The sequence below is a fragment of the Heptranchias perlo genome, unplaced genomic scaffold, assembly GCF_035084215.1.
Source record: "Heptranchias perlo isolate sHepPer1 unplaced genomic scaffold, sHepPer1.hap1 HAP1_SCAFFOLD_1647, whole genome shotgun sequence".
In the NCBI taxonomy this organism is placed as follows: domain Eukaryota; kingdom Metazoa; phylum Chordata; class Chondrichthyes; order Hexanchiformes; family Hexanchidae; genus Heptranchias; species Heptranchias perlo.
Window position 1 is genome coordinate 1 of NW_027138911.1, and position 25,886 is coordinate 25,886.

Here is a 25,886-nt window from a genome sequence, read left to right on the forward strand (position 1 = left end):
TGTACAGGACACAGAATGGATCATACAACAATCTCTTAAATGATGCAGCCTTTGCGATCCGCTCCACGGGAAAAGGGGGGAAATCTTGCCGCGTTGGGACTTAAAAAAAAAAACCGCTTTTGAGCTTTTCCATGGGCCTCTCTGGATAACCGGGTGGGGGAATCCTCTTCACTCAATGCTGTCCTTTGCAAGTCCTGGAGACGAAGGTTCTGTGGAAAAAGGGGAGTTGAAGCTTTCACGAATACGTAGAATTGCAGAGAATTTACAGCACAGGAACAGGCCATTCGGCCCGAATCGTCTATGCCAGCGTTTGTGCTCCACACGAGCCTCCTCCATCTCACCCTATCAGCATATCCTCCTATTCCTTTCTCCCTCATGTGTTTATCCAGCTTCCCCTTAAATGTATCTACGCTATTTGCCTCAACTACTCCTTGTGGGAGCGAGTTCCACATTCTCACCACTCTCTGGGTAAAGAAGTTTCTCCTGAATTCCTTATCGTATTTATTAGTGACTATCTTATATTTGTGGCCTCTGGTTTTTGACTCCCCACAAGTGGAAACATCTTCTCTACATCTACCCTATCGAACCCTTTCATTATCTAGAAGACCTCCATCAGGTCACCCCTCAGTCTTCTCTTTTCTAGAGAAAAAGAGCCCCAGCCTCTTCAATATGTAGTTAAGAATGTGATTGGTACATTCTCGTGTTGGTGAACACACTGTTCGCGAGTGGAATTTACTTGCTCTCCCCCTCAAGCTCCCCCTGGAGTCGCGTCCACTGCCTGTGTGGGGTACAAACTCGGCCATCCAGATTAGCAAGGCCCCAGGCTAGATCTTACACCCTTTGTGGGATTAGTTGACCCCCAACTGAAGCAGTAGTTGGGAATTGGCTGGGGTGGGGGAGAAGAGCGGGGGAAAATGGAAAAACAGCCATACTTCCCACAACCGATTGCAATCCAGTGTCTCTGAATCATACAATGATTGATTGGTATGATTCTATCATAAGAATGATAGAATCTCACAGCACAGAAGGAGGCCATTCGGCCCATCGTGCCTGTGCCGGCTCTTTGAAAGAGCTGTCCAATTGGTCCCGCTCCCCTGCCTTTCCCCATAGCCCTGCAGATTTCTCCTTTTCAAGTTGTAAAGTGGACAGACATGATCAACTCACATTTATACAGCGCCTTTGATGGGAGAAAATCAACCAAGGCCCTTCACAGAAGCGTAATCAGATGAAAATTGACACCGAGACTAAGAAGGCGGCATTAGGAGGGGTGACTAAAAGCTTGGCCAGGTGAGGAAAAGAATCAGGCTTGGCGGTGAGATACCGTTCCACGGTTGGACGGGCTGTTATTGTTGAGACTCCCGACATGAAGACTGGTCACTTGGGGCTGGCACCTGTAGAACTGAGCCCCTAACACGGAGACAAACACCTTCTAGGGGAGAGGAGCAAAGGAGATAGAACTGGTGCTGAGGACAGATGGCAGGACAAGTTGATCTGCCTGGTTAAAAAAAAAAGCCTACGGGATCCTGGGCTTTATTGATAAGAGGCATAGGGAACAAAAGCAAGGAAGTTATTACTAAACCTTTATAAAACACTGGTTAGGCCTCAGCTGGAGTATTGTGTCCAATTCTGGGCACCGCACTTTAGGAAGGATGTCAAGGCCTTAGAGAGGGTGCAGAGGAGATTTACTAGAATGGTCCCAGGGATGAGGGACTTCAGTTACGTGGAGAGACTGGAGAAGCTGGGTTGTTCTCCTTAGAGCAGAGAAGGTTAAGGGGAGATTTGATAGAGGTGTTCAAAATCATGAAGGGTTTTTAATAGAGTAAATAAGGAGAAACTGTTTCCAGTGGCAGGAGGGTCGGTAACCAGAGGACACAGATTTAAGATAGTTGGCAAAAGAACCAGAGGTGAGATGAGGAGAATTTTTTTTACGCAGCGAGTTGTTATGATCTGGAATGCGCTGCCTGAAAGGGCGGTGGAAGCAGATTCAATAGTAACTTTCAAAAGGGAATTGGATAAATACTTGAAAAGGAAAAATTTCCAGGCTGTGTACTTCATTGCCTGCAAAGCGCTTTCTGCAGGGTCAGTATCTGTGGGTCACTGATGCTGCCTTTTGGGAGTCTTAGAAGGGGCTCCCCAGGACTGTGTCAATATTTGGAGAGGATCCCCAGTATTTTGTCAATATTTGGAGGGGTTCCCCAGGAATATCTTGTTAATTGTATCCATATGATTTATATCAATTAGTGTTAATTATATTCAGGTGCTGGGTATTCATTGGGGACTCTCTTGAATCAAAATTTATGAGAGAGCTGATCTAGGGCGTGTGGTGTGGGTGCAAAGTGGATCTCAGAGGCTTGGAAGCAACTGAAGACCAGGCTCTAGTATTCGATCCTTCACCACCGGGCTATCAGTTTAGAACATGCGTCGATATTCGAGGGGGTCCCCGGGAGCGAGAGCGTCGATATTCGAGGGGGTCCCCGGGAGCGAGAGCGTCGATATTCGAGGGGGTCCCCGGGAGCGAGAGCGTCGATATTCGAGGGGGTCCCGGGAGCGAGAGCGTCGATATTCCAGGGGGTCCCCGGGAGCGAGAGCGTCGATATTCGAGGGGGTCCCCGGGAGCGAGAGCGTCGATATTCGAGGGGGTCCCCGGGAGCGAGAGCGTCGATATTCGAGGGGGTCCCGGGAGCGAGAGCGTCGATATTCGAGGGGGTCCCCGGGAGCGAGAGCGTCGATATTCGAGGGGGTCCCCCGGGAGGGAGAGCGTCGATATTCGAGGGGGTCCCCGGGAGGGAGAGCGTCGATATTCGAGGGGGTCCCCGGGAGGGAGAGCGTCGATATTCGAGGGGGTCCCCGGAGGGAGAGCGTCGATATTCGAGGGGGTCCCCAGGGAGCGAGAGCGTCGATATTCGAGGGGGTCCCCGGGAGCGAGAGCGTCGATATTCGAGGGGGTCCCCGGGAGCGAGAGCGTCGATATTCGAGGGGGTCCCCGGAAGCGAGAGCGTCGATATTCGAGGGGGTCCCCGGGAGCGAGAGCGCCGGTATCGAGGGGGGTCCCCGGGAGCGAGAGCGCCGGTATTCGAGGGGGTCCCCGGGGAGCGAGAGTGTCGATATTCGAGGGGGTCCCCCGGAGCGAGAGTGTCGATATTCGAGGGGGTCCCCGGGAGCGAGAGCGCCGGTATTCGAGGGGGTCCCCGGGAGCGAGAGTGTCGGTATTCGAGGGGGTCCCCGGGAGGGAGTGTGTCGATATTCGAGGGGGTCCCCGGGAGCGAGAGTGTCGATATTCGATGGGGTCCCCGGGAGGGAGAATGTTGATAGTAGAGGGGGTCCCCGGGAGGGAGAGCGTCGATAGTAGTGGGGGTCCCCGGGGAGGGAGTGTGTCGATAGTCGAGGGGGGTCCCCGGGAGGGAGTGTGTCGATAGTCGAGGGGGTCCCGGGAGCGAGAGTGTCGGTATTCGAGGGGGTCCCCGGGAGCGGAGAGTGTCGATAGTAGAGGGGGTCCCGGGAGGGAGTGTGTCGATAGTCGAGGGGGTCGCCGGGAGCGAGAGTGTTGATATTCGAGGGGGTCCCCGGGAGGGAGAATGTTGATAGTAGAGGGGGTCCCCGGGAGCGAGAGCGTCGGTATTCGAGGGGGTGTCACCTACCCATCTTTTCCTGGTCGGCCCTCGTCTTCCTTTCGACCTTGCTGCCGGCCTGCAATACGGGCCTCGGCCCCTCAACTAGGCTTCTCAGTAATCATTTTATTTTTTAAAAAGGCAAGTTAGGCCCCAAGGCCAATTATGATGATCTGGAATGCGCTGCCTGAAAGGGCGGTGGAAGCAGATTCAATAGTAACTTTCAAAAGGGAATTGGATAAATACTTGAAAAGGAAAAATTTCCAGGGCTGTGTACTTCATTGCTGCAAAGCGCTTTCTGCAGGGTCAGTATCTGTGGGTCACTGATGCTGCCTTTTGGGGAGTCTTAGAAGGGGCTCCCAGGACTGTGTCAATATTTGGAGAGGATCCCCAGTATTTTGTCAATATTTGGAGGGGTTCCCCAGGAATATCTTGTTAATTGTATCCATATGATTTATATCAATTAGTGTTAATTATATTCAGGTGCTGGGTATTCATTGGGGACTCTCTTGAATCAAAATTTATGAGAGAGCTGATCTAGGGCGTGTGTGTGGGTGCAAAGTGGATCTCAGAGGCTTGGAAGCAACTGAAGACCAGGCTCTAGTATTCGATCCTTCACCACCGGGCTATCAGTTTAGAACATGCGTCGATATTCGAGGGGGTCCCCGGGAGCGAGAGCGTCGATATTCGAGGGGTCCCCGGGAGGGAGAGCGTCGATATTCGAGGGGGTCCCGGGAGGGAGAGCGTCGATATTCGAGGGGGTCCCCGGGAGCGAGAGTGTCGGTATTCGAGGGGGTCCCCGGGGAGCGAGAGCGTCGATATTCGAGGGGGTCCCCGGGAGCGAGAGCGTCGATATTCGAGGGGGTCCCCGGGAGCGAGAGCGTCGATATTCGAGGGGGTCCCCGGGAGCGAGAGCGTCGATATTCGAGGGGGTCCCCGGGAGCGAGAGCGTCGATATTCCAGGGGGTCCCCGGGAGCGAGAGCGTCGATATTCGAGGGGGTCCCCGGGAGCGAGAGCGTCGATATTCGAGGGGTCCCCGGGAGCGAGAGCGTCGATATTCGAGGGGGTCCCCGGGAGCGAGAGCGTCGATATTCGAGGGGGTCCCCGGGAGCGAGAGCGTCGATATTCGAGGGGGTCCCGGAGCGAGAGCGTCGATATTCGAGGGGGTCCCCGGGAGCGAGAGCGTCGATATTCGAGGGGGTCCCCGGGAGGGAGAGCGTCGATATTCGAGGGGGTCCCCGGGAGGGAGAGCGTCGATATTCGAGGGGGGTCCCCGGGAGGGAGAGCGTCGATATTCGAGGGGGTCCCCGGGAGGGAGAGCGTCGATATTCGAGGGGGTCCCCAGGGAGCGAGAGCGTCGATATTCGAGGGGTCCCCGGGAGCGAGAGCGTCGATATTCGAGGGGGTCCCCGGGAGCGAGAGCGTCGATATTCGAGGGGGTCCCCGGAAGCGAGAGCGTCGATATTCGAGGGGGTCCCCGGGAGCGAGAGCGCCGGTATTCGAGGGGGTCCCCGGGAGCGAGAGCGCCGGTATTCGAGGGGGTCCCCGGGAGCGAGAGTGTCGATATTCGAGGGGGTCCCCCGGAGCGAGAGTGTCGATATTCGAGGGGGTCCCCGGGAGCGAGAGCGCCGGTATTCGAGGGGGTCCCCGGGAGCGAGAGTGTCGGTATTCGAGGGGGTCCCCGGGAGGGAGTGTGTCGATATTCGAGGGGGGTCCCCGGGAGCGAGAGTGTCGATATTCGATGGGGTCCCCGGGAGGGGAGAATGTTGATAGTAGAGGGGGTCCCCGGGAGGGAGAGCGTCGATAGTAGTGGGGGTCCCCGGGAGGGAGTGTGTCGATAGTCGAGGGGGTCCCCGGGAGGGAGTGTGTCGATAGTCGAGGGGGTCCCCGGGAGCGAGAGTGTCGGTATTCGAGGGGGGTCCCCGGGAGCGAGAGTGTCGATAGTAGAGGGGGTCCCCGGGAGGAGTGTGTCGATAGTCGAGGGGTCGCCGGGAGCGAGAGTGTTGATATTCGAGGGGGTCCCCGGGAGGGAGAATGTTGATAGTAGAGGGGGTCCCCGGGAGCGAGAGCGTCGGTATTCGAGGGGGTGTCACCTACCCATCTTTTCCTGGTCGGCCCTCGTCTTCCTTTCGACCTTGCTGCCGGCCTGCAATACGGGCCTCGGCCCTCAACTAGGCTTCTCAGTAATCATTTTATTTTTAAAAAGGCAAGTTAGGCCCAAGGCAAATTATGATGACTGGAATGCGCTGCCTGAAAGGGCGGTGGAAGCAGATTCAATAGTAACTTTCAAAAGGGAATTGATAAATACTTGAAAAGGAAAAATTTCCAGGCTGTGTACTTCATTGCCTGCAAAGCGCTTTCTGCAGGTCAGTATCTGTGGGTCACTGATGCTGCCTTTTGGGAGTCTTAGAAGGGGCTCCCCAGGACTGTGTCAATATTTGGAGAGGATCCCCAGTATTTTGTCAATATTTGGAGGGGTTCCCCAGGAATATCTTGTTAATTGTATCCATATGATTTATATCAATTAGTGTTAATTATATTCAGGTGCTGGGTATTCATTGGGGACCTCTTGAATCAAAATTTATAAGAGAGCTGATCTAGGGCGTGTGGTGTGGGTGTAAAGTGGATCTCAGAGGCTTGGAAGCAACTGAAGACCAGGCTCTAGTATTCGATCCTTCACCACCGGGCTATCAGTTTAGAACATGTGTCGATATTCGAGGGGGTCCCCGGGAGCGAGAGTGTCGATATTAGAGGGGGTCCCCGGGAGGGAGAGCGTCGATATTCGAGGGGGTCCCCGGGAGCGAGTGTGTCGGTATTCGAGGGGGTCCCCGGGAGCGAGAGTGTCGGTATTCGAGGGGGTCCCCGGGAGCGAGAGTGTCGATAGTCGAGGGGGTCCCCGGGAGCGAGAGTGTCGGTATTCGAGTGGGTCCCCGGGGAGCGAGAGTGTCGGTATTCGAGTGGGTCCCCGGGAGCGAGAGCGTCGGTATCGAGGGGGTTCCCGGGAGCGAGAGCGCCGGTATTCGAGGGGGTCCCCGGGAGCGAGAGCGTCGGTATTCGAGGGGTCCCCGGGAGCGAGAGCGTCGGTATTCGAGGGGGTCCCCGGGAGCGAGAGTGTCGATAGTAGAGGGGGTCCCCGGGAGGGAGAGCGTCGGTATTCGAGGGGGTACCCGGGAGCGAGAGTGTCGGTATTCGAGGGGGTCCCCGGGAGCGAGAGTGTCGGTATTCGAGGGGGTCCCCGGGAGCGAGAGCGTCGGTATTCGAGGGGGTCCCCGGGAGCGAGAGCGTCGGTATTCGAGGGGGTCCCCGGGAGCGAGAGCGTCGATATTCGAGGGGGTCCCCGGGAGCGAGAGTGTCGATATTCGAGGGGGTCCCCGGGAGCGAGAGCGTCGATATTCGAGGGGGTCCCCGGGAGCGAGAGCGCCGGTAGTCGAGGGGGTCCCCGGGAGCGAGAGTGTCGATAGTCGAGGGGGTCCCCGGGAGGGAGAGCGTCGATATTCGAGGGGGTCCCCGGGAGGGAGTGTTGTCAATATTTGCAGGAAATGGAGGTTCCTACATCGATAAATGTGAAAGCCACTGGTTCAGGGCAGCTGGAGAATGTCACCCTCTCCATACCTCGACTTTCTGATTTAATAACTGACAATGAACTTTACAGAGATTGTGATTGTATAGGAGTCAGATCAGTGACTGTAAACAAGGGACCAGCAGTGAGTCATCGAGAGGAGTTTAGACAAACATACCGTTCTCTGTACTTTGTAACTAGTTAACCTGACCTGGGGAGTTGCTGGATTCAAATATAGATTATCCAATCTGACCGTTTCCTCCTGTGTCGCCCTAAAGACGATAATGTCACCTCAGTGTTACATACAAAGAGTGAAGATTTATTATCTTCTTTTCTCTTGCCCCTCTCCTAGATCAAATATATATTTTAATGTTTAAACTGCAGAATTTCCAAGTGAGGAGCTGAACTCCATCCAACTATTACCAAAATATAAATAGAACTAAAGACTTGATCACCTTTCCCATCGGCCTTTGGCCTGTCAGAAACCACAGCCTGCTGATTCCGGGTGGTGGAGTAGGGACGGGCCCAGGGATACTCCGACTGGTGTTAGAAGGAAAATGAACAATGAATAGTAGCAGCAATACAGTGAAACACGGTCACAGTGGGGCAAGCATCAACTGGGAAACTGCTGGGGGCCCCCAGTCACTGGAGAGGATGGGGGAGAAGAGAGAGAAGGGCAGCGACAGAGGTGGGGGGGGGGGATAGAGAGGGAGAGAAAAAGAAAGAAAGAAAGAGAAGGGAGAGGGAGAGAAAGAAAGAGAAGGGAGAGGGAGAGAAAGAAAGAAAGAAAGAGAAGGGAGAGGGAGAGAAAGAAAGAAAGAAAGAGAAGGGAGAGGGAGAGAAAGAAAGAAAGAGAAGGGAGAGGGAGAGAAAGAAAGAAAGAAAGAGAAGGGAGAGGGAGAAAGAAAGAAAGACAAGGGAGAGGGAGAGAAAGAAAGACAAGGAGAGGGAGAGAAAGAAAGACAAGGGAGAGGGAGAGAAAGAAAGAGAAGGGAGAGGGAGAAAGAAAGAAAGACAAGGGAGAGGGAGAGAAAGAAAGACAAGGGAGAGGGAGAGAAAGAAAGACAAGGGAGAGGGAGAGAAAGAAAGAGAAGGGAGAGGGAGAGAAAGAAAGACAAGGGAGAGGGAGAGAAAGAAAGAGAAGGGAGAGGGAGAGAAAGAAAGAAAGAAAGAAAGAAAGAAAGAAAGAAAGAAAGAAAGAAAGAAAGAAAGAAAGAAAGAAAGAAGGGAGAGGGAGAGAAAGAAAGAAAGAAAAGGGAGAGGGAGAGAAAGAAAGAAAGAGAAGGGAGAGGGAGAGAAAGAAAGAAAGAGAAGGGAGAGGGAGAGAAAGAAAGAAAGAAAGAGAAGGGAGAGGGAGAGAAAGAAAGAAAGAGAAGGGAGAGGGAGAGAAAGAAAGAAAGAGAAGGGAGAGGGAGAGAAAGAAAGAAAGAGAAGGGAGAGGAAGAAAGAAAGAGAAGGGAGAGGAAGAAAGAAAGAGAAGGGAGAGGGAGAGAAAGAAAGAAAGAGAAGGGAGAGGAAGAAAAAGAAAGAAAGAGAAGGGAGAGGAAGAAAGAAAGAGAAGGGAGAGGGAGAGAAAGAAAGAAAGAAAGAGAAGGGAGAGGGAGAGAAAGAGCAAGAGCAGGGAGAGGGAGGGAGAAAGTGTTAAACTGAAGCAACAATGGTGTTGACAGAAAGGGTCTAATCTGCATCTCATTCTAAACCAAGTTTGCAAATATAAGAACAGGGGCGAGGGCCATGGGAGTAAATCGGGGAAGAAACAGAAGAACACGTTTCAGCCTTCGACAGAAAGTAGCAGCTCCAAGGCTGGAGACCTCTGCGAGTCGCCGGGAAAAGTGGGAGGGGAGGGAGGGAGGGAGGGAGGTGGGGGGGGGGGGGGGGGGGCTGTTCCGCACTTACCGGTCGGAAATGCGCGTGTCCGGGGGTCATTCCAGCCGGCGGGTAGCGGATCTGCCAGTCGTAGCCGCCATACACGGGGGCAGGGTGAGCCAGGGGAGGGTACGGCAGCTGGTAGGCGGCGCAGTACGGCCCAGGGGCCCCTGGGGGTGGGTCAGACGCTCTTCTCTCGCCCGGACCCTGTAAAGCAGCAGAAGAGACATAAAACGGGAGATTAAACTTCACCCAAGAGAGAGGGTCCGATGGTCGAACAGTCAACGGTCGGTGTAACGACAGAGAAGAGAGAAAGCACTTGCATTTCGACAGCATCTTTCACCGCTCAGGACGTCCCGCAGCGCTTTACAGCCAATGAAGCACTTTCTGAAGTGTAGTCGCTGTTGTAATGTAGGAAACACGGCAGCCAATTTGCGCACAGCAAGATCCCACAAACAGCAATGAGATAATGACCAGATAATCTGTTTTTTTTTTTAAAAGTGATGTCGGTTGAGGGATAAATATTGGCCTCAGGACACCGGGGAGAACTCCCCCTGCTCTTCGACGAAATAGTGGCCGTGGGATCTTTTACATCAACCTGAGGGGACAGACGGGGCCTCGTTTTAACGTCTCAACCAAAAGACGGCACCTCCGACAGTGCAGCGCTCCCTCAGTGCTGCTCTGGGGAGTGTGTCGGCCTGGGTTGTGTGCTCAAATCTCTGGAGTGGGACTCGAACCGATGACATTCTGACTCAGACCGGGGAGTGCTGCCCACTGAGCTATGGGGACAATTTTAACCTAATCAGCCCGTCGGGAATCCGGATCAGGTGCAACCCTGGTTTTACACCCAGCCCGATTTTACTCTCTGTTGAAGTCAATATCGGCGATCCCGGGTTAAAATTAACCCCCCCCACCCACTCCCCCGACCCTGCAGAGACTGGCTGCTGAAAGACTGAATGATCAGGCAGTGTGAACATCAGCACAGGGTATCTTAGCAACTGTGGCATCTCGAACACGTATCTGTGAAACTCTGCTCCCTCGTGATGTCAAACTCTCAGGAACACTCCGCAGCTCGGGTAAGGTTAGCTACACGGATTAAACATTTCAGATTCTTATTTCTGATTGCTGGTGTCAGTGATATTTGTTTTTCTCTCCAGTACTTTGTGTAAATAACAAGAACATACGAAGCAGGAGTAGGCCATACGGCCCCTCGAGCCTGCTCCGCCATTCAATCAGATCATGGCTGATCTTCGACCTCAACTCCACTTTCCCACTCGTTCCCCATATCCCTTAGTGTCCAAAAACCTACCGATCTCAGTCTTGAATATACTCAACGACTGAGCATCCACAGCCCTCTGGGGTAGAGAATTGTAAAGATTCACAATTTTCTAAGTGAGGAAATCTTTCCTCGTCTGGGTCCTAAATGGCCGACCCCTTATCTTGAGACCGTGCCCCCTAGTTCTAGACGCTCCAGCCAGGGGAAACAGCCTCTCAGCATCTACCCTGTTAAGCCCTCCAAGAATTTTATACCTTTCAGTGGGATCACCTCTCATTCTTCTAAACTCCAGAGTGTATAGGCCCATTCTACTCAACCTCTCTTCATAGAGCAACCCTCTCATCCCAGGAATCAATCTAGTGAACCTTCGTTGCACCGCCTCTAAAGGCGAGTATATCCTTCCTCAGGTAAGGAGACCAAAACTGTACACAGTACTCCAGGTGAGGTCTCATCAGGGCTCTATATAATTGCAGCAAGACCTCCTTACACTTATACTCCAACCCCCTTGCAATAAAGGCCAACAAGCCATTGGACCATCATTTTCCAATCCTCTCTGGATACAGACATGGTGCTGGAGGATTGGAGGACTGCTAACGTTGTACCATTGCTTAAAAAGGGAGAAAGGGATAGACAGAGTAATTACAGGCCAATCAGTCTAACCTCAGTGGTGGGCAAATTATTGGAAACAAATCTGAGGGACAGTATTAATCGTCATTTAGAAGGGCACGGATTAATCAAGGACAGTCAGCATGGATTAAGGGAAGGTCGTGTCTGACTAACTTGATCGAATATTTTGAGGAGGTAACAAGGAGGGTCGAAGAGGGTAGCGCGTTTGATGTAGTCTACATGAATTTTAGCAAGGCTTTTGACAAGGTCCCGCTTAGCAGACCGGTCAAATAAGTAAAAGCCCATAGGATCCAAGGGAAAGTGGCAAGTTGGATCCAAAATTGGCTCAGTGGCAGGAAGCAAAGGGTAATGGTTGATGGGTGTTTTTGTGACTGGAAGGCTGTTTCCAGTGGGGTTCCGCAAGGCTCAGTACGAGGTCCCTTGCTTTTTGTGATATATATTAATGATTTGGACTTAAATGTAGGGGGCATAATTAAGAAGTTTGCAGATGATACAAAAATTGGCCGTGTGGTTGATAGTGAGGAGGAAAGCTGTCGACTACAGGAAGATATCAATGGACTGGTCAGGTGGGCAGAAAAGTGGCAAATGGAATTCAATCCAGAGAAGTGTGAGGTAATGCATTTGGGGAGGGCAAACAAGGCAAGGGAATACACAATAAATGGGAGGATACTGAGAGGTGCAGAAGGAACAGAGGGACCTTGGAGTGCATGTCCACAGATCCCTGAAGGTAGCAGGGCAGGTAGATAAGGTGGTTAAGGCGGCATACGGGATACTTTCCTTTATTAGCCGAGGCATAGAATATAAGAGCTGGAAGGTGATGCTAGAACTGTATAAAACACTAGTTGGGCCACAGCTAAAGTACTGCGTACAGTTCTGGTCACCACATTTCAGGAAAGATGCAATTGTACTAGTGAGGGTACAGAGGAGATTTACAAGGATGTTGCCAGGACTGGAAAATTTTAGCTATGAGGAAACATTAGATTTAAAGTAATTGGTAGAAAGATTAGAGGGGAGCTGAGGACAATTTGTTTCACCCAGAGGGTGGTGAGGGGTCTGGAACTCTGCCTGAAAGGGTGGTAGAGGCAGAAACCCTCATCGCATTTAAAAAGTACCTGGATGTGCACTTGAAGTGCCGTAACCTACAGGGCTACAGACCAAGAGCTGGAAAGTGGGATTAGGCTGGGTGGCTGCTTTTCTGCTGGCACTGACACGATGGGCCGAATGGCCTCCTTCTGCACCGTAAATTTCTATGATCTGCCTTCCTAATTGCTTGCTGTACCTGCATGTTAGCTTTCTGTGATTCATGTACAAGGACACCCAAATCCCTCTGAATATCAACAGTTCTTAATCTCTCACCTTTTAAAAAATATTCTGTTTTTTTATTCTTCCTACCAAAGTGAATAACCTCACATTTCCCCACATTATACTCCACCTGCCACCTTCTCACCCACTCACTAAACCTGTCTATATCCCTTTGCAGCCTCTTTGATGAAGAGTAGGACTTATGGCTTGTAGTTCAGAGAAATTTAAGATAAAAGTGTTAGACGGAAATTAAAACTCCCTATTCCCATCTTTCAGTCTCGCTCCCGATTGCTGCTCATCCCCACACCCAGCGGGAGATCAATACCTGTTTCTGGTGCTTCAGCAGCCTCTGAATTTTTTCCTTTTCCAACTTCTCCTTCTGATAATCTTCCTGATACATTCGCAGCTAAGAAAGAGCAGACGGGACAGCTTTAAGCGGCTGCTGGCAGTGACAATACGGGCAGACAGACGCAGGCAAGGCAGAGAGACAGGGAGAGAGACAGAGAGAGAAATGGGGGAAGGAGAGACAGACAGAGGAAAAGGGAAAAGAGACACAAAATCAAACATACACCTACAATGAGACAAAGATGCACACAGGAAGAGGAAGAGAGGAAGAAAGGGAGAGGAAAGAGATGTGCACCCAAACGCACAGAGAGAGATGCACACAGTGAAAGAGAGGCACACACACAGTGAGACACACACACACACACACACACACACACACACACACACACACACACACACACACACGAGCAAAGGAAGCAATAAATCAGTTTACACAAAACAGGCAGTGACTGGGCTGAGTGTAGATGGCAAAAGATTCAGCAACAATGCCAGCTGTACTGTGAAACAATTCCAAATCTCGGGAATTGGGAAAGATTAACAGCAGGAAGTTAGCAGCAGCGGCAAGCTGTATCAGTCCCTTGACTGGCAGGAGGGAACAGTAACGGCAGCGCGTACAATGATGCATCATCCCATACTGGAGTCTGTGGCTGGAACAAATTCCCTCTGCCGGCAGCCCGGCAGCCTCCGCATCAACCCGGGCAGCCTCCGCATCAACCCGGGCAGCCTCCGCATCAACCCGGGCAGCCTCCGCATCAACCCGGGCAGCCTCCGCATCAACCCGGGCAGCCTCCGCATCAACCCGGGCAGCCTCCGCATCAACCCGGGCAGCCTCCGCATCAACCCGGGCAGCCTCCGCATCAACCCGGGCAGCCTCCGCATCAACCCGGGCAGCCTCCGCATCAACCCGGGCAGCCTCCGCATCAACCCGGGCAGCCTCCGCATCAACCCGGGCAGCCTCCGCATCAACCCGGGCAGCCTCCGCATCAACCCGGGCACCCTCCGCATCAACCCGGGCACCCTCCGCATCAACCCGGGCAGCCTCCGCAACATCCGGGCACCCTCCGCATCAACCCGGGCACCCTCCGCAACATCCGGGCAGTCTCCGCAACATCCGGGCAGCCTCCGCATCAACCCGGGCACCCTCCGCATCAACCCGGGCACCCTCCGCATCAACCCGGGCAGCCTCCGCAACATCCGGGCAGCCTCCGCATCAACCCGGGCAGCCTCCGCATCAACCCGGGCAGCCTCCGCAACATCCGGGCACCCTCCGCATCAACCCGGGCACCCTCCGCAACATCCGGGCACCCTCCGCATCAACCCGGGCAGCCTCCGCAACATCCGGGCACCCTCCGCATCAACCCGGGCAGCCTCCGCAACATCCGGGCAGCCTCCGCATCAACCCGGGCAGCCTCCGCATCAACCCGGGCAGCCTCCGCAACATCCGGGCACCCTCCGCATCAACCCGGGCACCCTCCGCAACATCCGGGCACCCTCCGCATCAACCCGGGCAGCCTCCGCAACATCCGGGCACCCTCCGCATCAACCCGGGCACCCTCCGCATCAACCCGGGCACCCTCCGCATCAACCCGGGCACCCTCCGCATCAACCCGGGCACCCTCCGCATCAACCCGGGCACCCTCCGCATCAACCCGGGCACCCTCCGCATCAACCCGGGCACCCTCCGCAACATCCGGGCACCCTCCGCAACATCCGGGCACCCTCCGCAACATCCGGGCACCCTCCGCAACATCCGGGCACCCTCCGCAACATCCGGGCACCCTCCGCAACATCCGGGCACCCTCCGCATCAACCCACCACCCTGCACAACATCTGGGCAGCCTCCGCCTCTTACCAAAGTGAAATGCCCAGTGTGTTTCGCTACTTTTGCCGGGGTTGGTCACTTCCCGGAGTGGGACTGGTGATTTGGCGCAGTGTGGCATCGCACGGCCAACCCTGCACATTCCTTCACGCCCGCTGCGTGATCCCCTGCCCGAGTGGGGCCGTTTCTTATAACGTGTCCTGGGGAGAGGGTTGGGGGGGGGGGTGGGGGGGGGGAAAGGGCAGCGAGAATGCTCCTGAGCCGATCAGAGCAATACACCCGCCCTAATCACGGGGCATTCTAAAGATGAGCACACCTCCAGTGGCATTGCTCATGGATAGAAAGAACGAACTTGCATTTCTAAAGCGCCTTTCACAACCTCAGGATGTCCCCACAGCCAACGAAGCACTTTCTGAACTGTACTCACTGTTGTAATGTAGGAAACGCAGCAGCCAATTTGCGCACAGCAAGGTCCCACAAACAGTAATGTGATAATGACCAGATAATCTGTTTTTTTTTAATTTAAAAAGTGATGTTAGTTGAGGGATAAATATTGGCCCAGGACACCGGGGAGAACTCCCCCCTGCTCTTCTTCGAATAGTGTCCATGGGATCTTTTTCATCCACCTGAGAGCGCAGACGGGGCCTCGGTTTAACGCTACATCTGAAAGACGGCAACTCCGACAGTGCCGCACTCCCTCAGTACCGCACTGGGAGTGTCAGCCTGGATTACCCCGTGTTCCCTGAACCTCACCCAATCACTGACAAGGGAAGACAAGGGAAACAAGGGGGCTGAGTCACATGTATTAGAAGGAACTGCATTGGCTACAGAGTCAACATTCAAGATTAATCTTTTTTTTTATATTCGTTCATGGGATGTGGGCGTCGCTGGCGAGGCCGGCATTTATTGCCCATCCCTAATTGCCCTTGAGAAGGTGGCGGTGAGCCGCCTTCTTGAACTGCTGCAGTCCGTGTGGTGAAGGTTCTCCCACAGTGCTGTTAGGTAGGGAGTTCCAGGATTTTGACCAGCGACGATGAAGGAACGGCGATATATTTCCAAGTCGGGATGGTGTGTGACTTGGAGGGGAACGTGCAGGTGGTGTTGTTCCCATGTGCCTGCTGCTCTTGTCCTTCTAGGTGGTAGAGGTCACAGGTTTGGGAGGTGCTGTCAAAGAAGCCTTGGCGAGTTGCTGCAGTGCATCCTGTGGATGGTACACACTGCAGCCACAGTGCGCCGGTGGTGAAGGGAGTGAGTGTTTAGGGTGGTGGATTGGGTGCCAATCAAGTGGGCTGCTTTGTCCTGGATGGTGTCGAGCTTCTTGAGTGTTGTTGGAGCTGCACTCATCCAGGCAAATGGAGAGTATTCCATCACACTCCTGACTTGTGCCTTGTAGATGGTGGAAAGGCTTTGGGGAGTCAGGAGGTGAATCACTCACCGCAGAATACCCAGCCTCTGACCTGCTCTCGTAGCCACAGTATTTATATGGCTGGTCCAGATAAGTTTCTGGTCAATGGTGACCCCCAGGATGTTAATGGTGGGGGATTCGGCGATGGTAATGCCGTTGAATGTCCAGGGGAGGTGGTTAGACTCTCTCTTGTTGGAGATGGTCATTGCCTGGCACTTGTCTGGCGCAAATGTTACTTGCCACTTATCAGCCCAAGCCTGGTCTTGCTGCATGCGGGCTCGGACTGCTTCATTATCGGAGGGGTTGCGAATGGAACCTGGACAATGCCGCGAGCAACCCGGGAGAAAAATCATTGGGTCATTAAAAAAAATTGTGTGTTTTCTTCATTTTCTTTGAACACTTTGGAGCTGGGGGGAGAAGAATGGCTGTTCGACCGAGTGAGGCGGTTGGAGGCAGGAGGCAATGTGATGAAACCTCCAGGAAGATGTCCAACCAGAGTTGGCAACCCTCCTTGGGACACAGTATTGTGTGTGGAAAGCTGGTTTTACCCCGCCGTGTAAACGAGTCAGAGTTCAGGGTGTGCGGGTTCAGAACAGATTCCAAAATCCAGCAGAATTATCTCCTAAATTCAATGTCCACGTGCCACACCAGCCTTGGAACTAAATGTCGCAGCGATGATTTGGTGTCAATTAGAGCTTTGCAAGGTGTACAAAGTCACACACTGTGTGAAAACATTCCACAGCAAGTCCCATCACCCACTCCACACCTCCTCAGTCTAATCCTGCGGTGTTGGAACTCAAACATGCTCAGCTCCAATCGGCCCTGAATTGGTCGGCTGCCCTCGATGGGCTTCACCTCCAACTAACTCATTCTCGGCCCTAATCCATCGTCACTTGGAAGAGGGGGAAGAGCAGGGCAAAGCAGAGAGAGAGAGATTGAACAACAGAAGAAAAGGTAAAGAGGGAGAAAGAGAGGAAGAAAGAAAAAAAAAAGTTAGTGAAAGAAAGGGAAAGAAAAAAAGAAAAAGAACGAGAGAGAAAGAAAGAAAAAGAATGAAAGAAAGAGGGAAAGTATGAAAGAAAGAAAGATACAGAAAGCGATAGAAAGATAGAAAAAGGAGGGGACAAAGAGAAATAAAGGGAGAATGAGGAAAGCAGAGGGAGTGTCACATCACACCGTACCTGGGTATTCAGCAACATAATCTGTGACTGGACCTTTTCGAGCTTCTGTCTTAATTCTTCCTTTTCCTCGTTCATTCGCTCTCGGTCACTCCTCTCCCTCTGAAAGTCTTCTTCAAATATTTTTACCTTGAGGGGAAAAAAAAACATGCATAATTAAAGAAAGTCAGACCTGGACTTATTTAACACTATCACAATGCTCAGAAACACCTCAAAGTACTTTACCTCCAGTTTTTTTTTTAAGGGGAGAGTTTTCCAGATTTCCACTCCCCTTTGTGTGAAGAAGTGCTTCCTGACATCACCCCTGAACGGCCCAAGCTCTAATTTTAAGGTTATGCCCCCTTGTTCTGGACTCCCCCCACCAGAGGAAATAGTTTCTCTCTATCGACCCTATCAAATTCTTTAATCATCTTAAACACCACAATTAGATCACCCCTTAATCTTCTATACTCAAGGGGATACAAGCCCAGTCTATGCAACCTGTCCTCGTAAATTAATCGAGTTTACAGCACAGAAACAGGCCATTCGGCCCAACTGGTCCATGCTGGTGTTTATGCTCCACACGAGCCTCCTCCCTCCCTACTTCATCTCACCCTATCAGCATATCCTTCTATTCCTTTCTCCCTCGTGTGTTTATCCAGCTTCCCCTTAAATGTATCTACACTATTCGCCTCAACCACTCCTTGTGGTAGCGAGTTCCACATTCTCACCACTCACTGGGTAAAGAAGCTTCTCCTGAATTCCCTACTGGATTTATTAGTGACTATCTTATATTTTTGGCCTCTAGATTGGATCTCTAGTTTACGCAAGAGGGCGGATGGGGCCTGGGTTGAACGTCTCATCCGACAGCGCAGCGCTCCCTCAGTAGTGGCGCTGGGCGTGTCAGCCTAGATTTTGTGCTCAAGTCTCTGGAGTGCGACATGATCCCACGACCTTCTGACTTAGGAGGTGAGAGAGAGATACCCACTGAGCCATGGCTGGCACACAGCAGGCGAAAGGGCCCCCTTCAGAATTGGACGATTGCCTCTTAGATTGTTTGTTTTCTCCTCCTGTGAGGAAGGGCCCCCTTGGCGACTGCCCTCAGTACCGACCCTCCGACAGTGCAGCGCTCCCTCACTGGCGCTCACCCGAGTGTTAAAGGCTCGGAGACTGGAGGGGGTGAGAGGAAGGGAGAGGAGGAGCTCCACGGTTTAGAAGCCCCCGAGATGAAATGATCGAGTAGGAGGAGAGGGAGTAACAAGTCTTGACTGCAACGTAATGAAAGATACTGGGAGAAGGAAAGGAGTGTGGGGGATGGGATAGTTGGAGTTTAGGCGGAAGAAAAGGAACTTCAGAAGACAACGAGAACTGTCATTTATATCGTGCCTTTAACGTAGTAAAAACATCCCCAAGGTGCTTCACAGGAGCTCAATCAAAAAAATCAAAAAACAAAAATTGACACTGAGCCACGTCAGGAGGTATTAGGACAGGTGGCCAAAAAGATAGGTTTTAAAGAGTGTCTTAAAAAGAGGAGCGAGACGGAGAGGTTTACGGGGGGGGCGGGGGGAAATTCCAGAGCTTGGGGCTTAGGTAGCTGAAGGCACGGCCGCCAATGGTACGTAGGAACAGGAGTAGGCCATTCAGCCCCTCGTGCCTGCTCCGCCATTTGATAAGATCATGGCTGATCTGTGATCTAACTTCAATATACCCGCCTTTGGCCCATATCCCTTAATACCAATGGTGCAGCAATTAAAATTGGAGGAACGCAGAGATCTCAGAGTGTTGTAGGGCCAGAGGAGGTTAGGGAGGAGGCGAGGTGATGCAGGGAAGACCACAGTAGCATCCATAAAATAGAGAGAGAAGAACGTTTGAGAGAGGAGAGGATCTACTCACCTGCTGCTTGAGGACCTCGATCTGGGTTAGCAGCTCGTGTCTCCTCGTGTTCATACACGATTCGCCGGCAGTGCTGAACAGAGGTGGCTGTGGGGCTGAGGGCTGGAGAGTAAGTGCTTCCTCCAAGGCCTGTGGGGAGGGGGAAAAAAAAAAAAACAACTTCTGCTCAGGAGGTGGGGGAATCGGTAATCTGCAGAACAGAATGAACGACATGTAACTGAAGGAGGGCCAGTAGCCTCCCCGGGGAGGGGGGAGGGCGAGACTCCGAGGCGGGGGTACGGGGAGGGCGAGCCCTTTGGACACTGCACATGTTTGGACATCAAGTTAGATGATTCCCCAACAGTGGAACAGCCTGACGAAACTCTCAGTCTGGACACACGAGTGAATAATGGCCACTTGGGCAAGTCATCAGAAGGGCTGTCAAATGGCTATTCTTCAGGCAAGAGTCCAACTAACATGGCTATTCGACTGAGGGAGCCATCGCAGCCCAGGCTGATCCGCAGGCACGGATTTTTCCAGCTGGGGATCGATGCACTGGTCTCCCCCCCCCCCCACCCCCCCCCGTCCCACCGCAGTCTCTCCACAGATACAGGCAACCCCTCATGCCCAATTTGCTAAATCTTCATGTCACAGGTACCCAGCAAGGGGACTGCTGGGACTGCTCAGCGATCAGGAGCAGGAGCCCCGGCTGACTTTCCCCGCCCCCCCGCCCCCCCGCCCCCCCCCCCCACCGACCTCGGCCACTCTTAGCCCAGGGGCACTGAGGCAAAGTCTAACAGGGCCGACCGCTGCCCTTTGCTGACATCGGCCGACTCAGCACAGGGCCAGGGATTGATCCTGGGACTTTCCTGTCTACATGGCCCAGCAGCAGGGGAGGGGGGGGGGGAGCGAGTATCGGAGCTCGTTACGTGGATCGGCAGATTTTGTCTGGGGATTGTTTTGTCGATGGTAGAACGCTAACTTTGCCGAACCAGATAACATTTACTTTGGCGTATTGCTCGAAACGGAACGCTGCCTCAGGTCAAACATTCCCAGGTCAGGCGGCTCATTATCTGGGCAAATGATATAAACAAGGACCAACGTCACCAGCAGTCTGAGGGGGGCCGGTACCGGGAGCGGGACGGGCCGCCGTCTGGGGGGGGGGGGGGGGGGCACCGAGAGCGGGACGGGCCGCCGTCCGGGGGGGGGGGGGGGGGCACCGAGAGCGGGACGGGCCGCCGTCCGGGGGGGGGGGGGGGGGGGGCACCGAGAGCGGGACGGGCCGCCGTCCGGGGGGGGGGGCACCGAGAGCGGGACGGGCCGCCGTCCGGGGGGGGGGGGGGGGGGGGGGGGGCACCGAGAGCGGGACGGGCCGCCGTCCGGGGGGGGGGGGGGGGGGGCACCGAGAGCGGGACGGGCCGCCGTCCGGGGGGGGGGGGGGGGGGGTGAGGGGAATGGAGAAGGGGTCGGAAGAGGGGCACACGGGAGAGAAAACATGGTCTGGGGTGGGGAGAGGGACAAGGAGAGAGAGGGGCCAGAGAAGGGAACAGGGAGGGGGGGTGGGAGAAGGAGGGAGGTAAAAAGGGGGAGGGGTGGGAGGAGGAGACAGAATCTTGGTGAAGGTTTTTGGCACTAAATTAGAATAAGTGCACAAGGGTTTAAAGTCTTTTATGACTGGAGGCAGCAATTCTTTTGGCCTGGCAGCCCCACTGCCCTGCGATGGTGTCACATCTTGTTGTCCGATGACTGCCCTCCGGCCCCTCGTCCAATGACCATTCGTCATGTGTGTGAGCCGAGACAATGGGTGCTGGCAGGCTATTCAACTATAGGAGGGCATCATGTCCTCAGCCGACTGTAGCGCCTTCTACAGTCTGTGCGGCTCAGATCAGCTAACTGGCCTTGGAGAGGGTGCAGAGGAGATTTACTAGAATGGTACCAGGGATGAAGGACTTCAGTTATGTGGAGAGACCGGAGAAGCTGGGATTGTTCTCCTTGGAGCAGAGAAGGTTAAGGGGAGATTTGCTGGAGGTGTTCAAAATCATGAGGGGTTTTGATGAGAGTAAATAAGGAGAAACTGTTTCCAGTGGCAGAAGGGTCGGTGACCAGAGGACACAGATTTAAGATAATTGTCAAAAGAGCCAGAGGGGGAAGACGAGGAGAATTTTGTTTTTTTTTCAAAAAAAACGCAGAGTTGTTATGATCTGGAATGCGCTGCCTGAAAGGGAGCAGATCCGATAACAACTTTCAAAAGGGAATTGGATAAATATTTGAAGGGGAAACATCTGCAGGGCTATGGGGGAAAGAGCAGGGGGAGTGAGACCAATTGGACAGCTCTTCCAAAAGATCCGGCACAGGCACGATGGGCTGAATGGCCTCCTTCTGTGCCGTAAGATTCTATAAACTCAGCACGGACTCGGGGTCAAGCCCGAGAGCTTCTTGGTCTGAACGGCACAGAAGACCATCGCCGGGTAATCTCACTGACCTTGTTCAGACGTTGGATTTCCTTATCTTGATACTCCCTCTGTTTGGTCAGGGGCAGGAGCTGCTCCTGGAGACACTGGTTCGTCTGCTTCAGTTCTTTAATTTCGGTTAAAAATCTTTCCTTTTCAGACTGAGGGAAAAAGACAGAGGGAGAGAGAGAGAGAAAAGCTGTGAAATATTTTCAGAGAGGTTTTCAATTTTATCAAATTGAAAAGAGGCTGCATTTATACAGCAGCTGATCACGTCTCTCAAAAACATCTCCCTGTGTTTCACATACAGTAAGTTACTTGGAATTGTAGTGATAAAAAAAAAGAGAAAAGAAAAAGGAAAGTAAGGAAAAGTAAAGAATTGCATTAACTGAGAGGTTATAGCTATCAGGAAAAGGCAGAACAGGCTGGGGCTTTTTTCTCTAGAAAAGAGAAGACTGAGGGGTGACCTGATAGAGGCCTTCAAAATAATGAAAGGGTTTGATAGGGTAGACGGAGAGAAGGTGTTTCCACTTGTGGGGGAGATCAGGACTAGAGGGCCATAAATATGAGATAGTCACTAATAAATCCAATTGGGAAATCAGAAGGAACGTCTTTACCCAGAGAGTGGTTAGAACGTCAAACTTGCTCCCACAAGGAGTGGTTGAGGTGAATAGTGTAGATACATTTAAGGGGAAGCTTGAAAAGCACATGAGGGAGAAAGGAATAGAAGGATATGCTGATAGGGTGAGATGAAGTAGGGAGGGAGGAGGCTCGTGTGGAGCATAAACACCAGCATGGACCAGTTGGGCCGAATGGCCTGTTTCTGTGCTGCACATCCTTTGTTTTTTTTTATTCGTTCATGGGATGTGGGCGTCGCTGGCGAGGCCGGCATTTAATGCCCATCCCTAATTGCCCTTGAGAAGGTGGTGGTGAGCCGCCTTCTTGAACCGCTGCAGTCCGTGTGGTGACGGTTCTCCCACAGTGCTGTTAGGAAGGGAGTTCCAGGATTTTGACCCAGTGACGATGAAGGAATGGCGATATATTTCCAAGTCGGGATGGTGTGTGACTTGGAGGGGAACGTGCAGGTGGTGTTGTTCCCATGTGCCTGCTGCTCTTGTCCTTCTAGGTGGTAGAGGTCGCGGGTTTGGGAGGTGCTGTCGAAGAAGCCTTGGCGAGTTGCTGCAGTGCATCCTGTGGATGGTACACACTACAGCCACTGTGCGCCGGTGGTGGAGGGAGTGAATGTTTAGGGTGGTGGATGGGGTGCCAATCAAGCGGGCTGCTTTATCTTGGATGGTGTCGAGCTTCATGAGTGTTGTTGGAGCTGCACTCATCCAAGCAAGTGGAGAGTATTCCATCACACTCCTGACTTGTGCCTTGTAAATGGTGGAAAGGCTTTGGGGAGTCAGGAGGTGAGTCACTCGCCGCAGAATACCCAGCCTCTGACCTGCTCTTGTAGCCACAGTATTTATATGGCTGGTCCAGTTAAGTTTCTGGTCAATGGTGACCCCCAGGATGTTAATGTTGGGGGATTCGGTGATGGTAATGCCATTGAATGTCAAGGGGAGGTGGTTAGACTCTCTCTTGTTGGAGATGGTCACTGCCTGGCACGAATGTTACTTGCCACTTATCAGCCCAAGCCTGGATGTTGTCCAGGTCTTGCTGCATGCGGGCTCGGATTGCTTCATTATCTGAGGGGTTGCGAATGGAACCTGGACAATGCCGCGAGCCACCCGGGAGAAAAATCATTGGGTCATTAAAAAAAATTGTGTGTTTCTTCATTTTCTTTGAACACTTTGGAGTTGGGGAGAATGGAACTGAACACTGTGCAATCATCAGCGAACATCCCCATTTCTGACGTTATGATGGAGGGAAGGTCATTGGTGACGCATCTGAAGATGGTTGGGCCTAGGACACTGCTCTGAGGAACTCCTGCAGCAATGTCCTGGGGCTGAGATGATTGGCCTCCAACAATCACCACCATCTTCCTTTGTGCTAGGTATGACTCCCACCACTGGAGAGTTTTCCCCCTGATTCCCATTGACTTCAATTTTACTCGGGCTCCTTGGTGCCACACTCGGTCAAATGCTGCCTTGATGTCAAGGGCAGTTACTCTCACCTCACCTCTGGAATTCAGCTCTTTTCTCCATGTTTGGACCAAGGCTGTAATGAGGTCTGGAGCCGAGTGGTCCTGGCGGAACCCAAACTGAGCATCGGTGAGCAGGTTATTGGTGAGTAAGTGCCGCTTGATAGCACTGTCGATGACACCTTCCATCACTTTGCTGATGATTGAGAGTAGACTGATGGGGCGGTAATTGGCCCGATTGGATTTGTCCTGCTTTTTGTGGACAGGACATACCTGGGCAATTTTCCACATTGTCGGGTAGATGCCAGTGTTGTAGCTGTACTGGAACAGCTTGGCTAGAGGTGCAGCTAGTTCTGGAGCACAAGTCTTCAGCACTACAGCTGGGATGTTGTCGGGGCCCATAGCCTTTGCTGTATCCAGTGCACTCAGCCGTTTCTTGATATCACGTGGAGTGAATCGAATTGGCTGAAGACTGGCTTCTGTGATGGTGGGGATATCGGGAGGAGGCCGAGATGGATCATCCACTTGGCACTTCTGGCTGAAGATGGTTGCAAACGCTTCAGCCTTGTCTTTTTCACTCACGTGCTGGACTCCGCCATCATTGAGGATGGGGATGTTTGCAGAGCCTCCTCCTCCTGTAAGTTGTTTAATTGTCCACCACCATTCACGACTGGATGTGGCAGGACTGCAGAGCTTTGATCTGATCCGTTGGTTGTGGAATCGCTTAGCTCTGTCTATAGCATGTTGCTTCCACTGTTTAGCATGCATGTAGTCCTGAGTTGTAGCTTCACCAGGTTGGCACCTCATTTTTCGGTACACCTGGTGCTGCTCCTGGCATGCTCTTCTACACTCCTCATTGAACCAGGGTTGATCCCCTGGCTTGTTGGTAATGGTAGAGTGAGGAATATGCCGGGCCACGAGGTTACAGATTGTGCTGGAATACAATTCTGCTGCTGATGGCCCACAGCGCCTCATGGATGCCCAGCTTTGAGCTGCTAGATCTGTTCTGAATCTATCCCATTTAGCACGGTGGTCGTGCCACACAACATGTTGGATGGTGTCCTCAGTGCGGAGACGGGACTTCGTCTCCACGAGGATTGTGCGGTGGTCACTCCTACCAATACTATCATGGACAGATGCATTTGCGACAGGTAGATTGGTGAGGACGAGGTCAAGTAAGTTTTTTCCCTCGTGTTGGTTCGCTCACCACCTGCCGCAGGCCCAGTCTGGCAGCTATGTCCTTCAGGACTCAGCCAGCTCGGTCAGTAGTGGTGCTACCGAGCCACTCTTGGTGATGGACATTGAAGTCCCCCACCCAGAGTACATTCTGTGCCCTTGCTACCCTCAGTGCTTCCTCCAAGTGGTGTTCAACATGGAGGAGGACTGATTCATCAGCTGAGGGAGGACGGTAGGTGGTAATCAGCAGGAGGTTTCCTTGCCCATGTTTGACCTGATGCCATGAGATTTCATGGGGTCCAGAGTCAATGTTGAGAACTCCCAGGGCCACTCCCTCCTGACTGTATATCACTGTACCGCCACCTCTGGTGGGTCTGTCCTGCCGGTGGGACAGGACATACCCAGGGATGGTGATGGAAGAGTCTGGGACGTTGGCTGAAAGGTATGATTCTGTGAGTATGGCTATGTCAGGCGGTTGCTTGACTCGTCTGTGGGACAGCTCTCCCAATTTTGGCACAAGTCCCCAGATATTAGTGAGGAGGACTTTGCAGGGTCGACTGGGCTTGGTTTCCCGTTGTCATATCCGATGCCGGGTGGTCCGTCCGGTTTTATTCTTATTGTGACTTTTCGTAGCGAGATTCTACAACTGAGTGGCTTGCTCGGCCATTTCAGAGGGCAATTAAGAATCAACCACATTGCTGTGGGTCTGGAGTCACATCTCGGAGTCACATAAGGACGGCAGGTTTCCTTCCCTAAAGGACATTAGTGAACCAGATGGGTTTTTACGACAATCTGGTCATTTCATGGCCACCATTGCTGATACTAGTATTTTAATTCCAGATTTTTATTTAATTAATTGAATTTCATTAATTGAATTTAAATTCGCCAGCTGCCGTGGCGGGATTTGAACTCATGACTCCGGATTTTAGTCCAGGCCTCATGGATTACTAGTCCAGTAACATAACCTCTCTGCTACCGTACCCATGTAATATATCGCGCCTGTGGTTGTGAGAGGCGCTTTACAAATTCAAGTCCTTTCTCTCTTTTACCGATGGCCCTCAGCAGATACGTTGCTCCTTGTGTTTCTGAACCTGTCTAATTGTAGGGCGTCGCCAGGCCCAAGCTTTACCCTGCGTTACAAACGATTCCCTCCCTCTCCGTGCTCAGTGTGCCCCGACAGACCCCCCCCCACCCCCCCCCCGTACCTCCCCGTTGTCGATCTTCGATTTGGCCAGCAGTAGTTTCCTGTCAAAGTCCCGCTGCTTCTGCTCACGCCCAGTGTCGTGCTCGGTCAGCTCCTTCTGGGCAGTGGCCAGTCGCTGCCTCAGATTCACAAT

The 25,886-nt window shown here is 52.8% G+C and overlaps 1 protein-coding gene across 1 annotated transcript; it reads right to left on the reverse strand.

The window, feature by feature from the left end:
- Positions 1–79: 79 nt before the first annotated feature.
- On the reverse strand, positions 80–25,886 carry LOC137309468 (TNFAIP3-interacting protein 1-like; the record flags this gene model as incomplete). Its single annotated transcript, XM_067977668.1, has 8 exons — positions 80–209; positions 7,624–7,708; positions 9,065–9,241; positions 12,565–12,645; positions 16,990–17,115; positions 18,859–18,987; positions 21,320–21,448; positions 25,755–25,886. Coding segments are annotated over 8 exons (900 nt in total), but the record flags the coding sequence as incomplete, so codon positions are not given.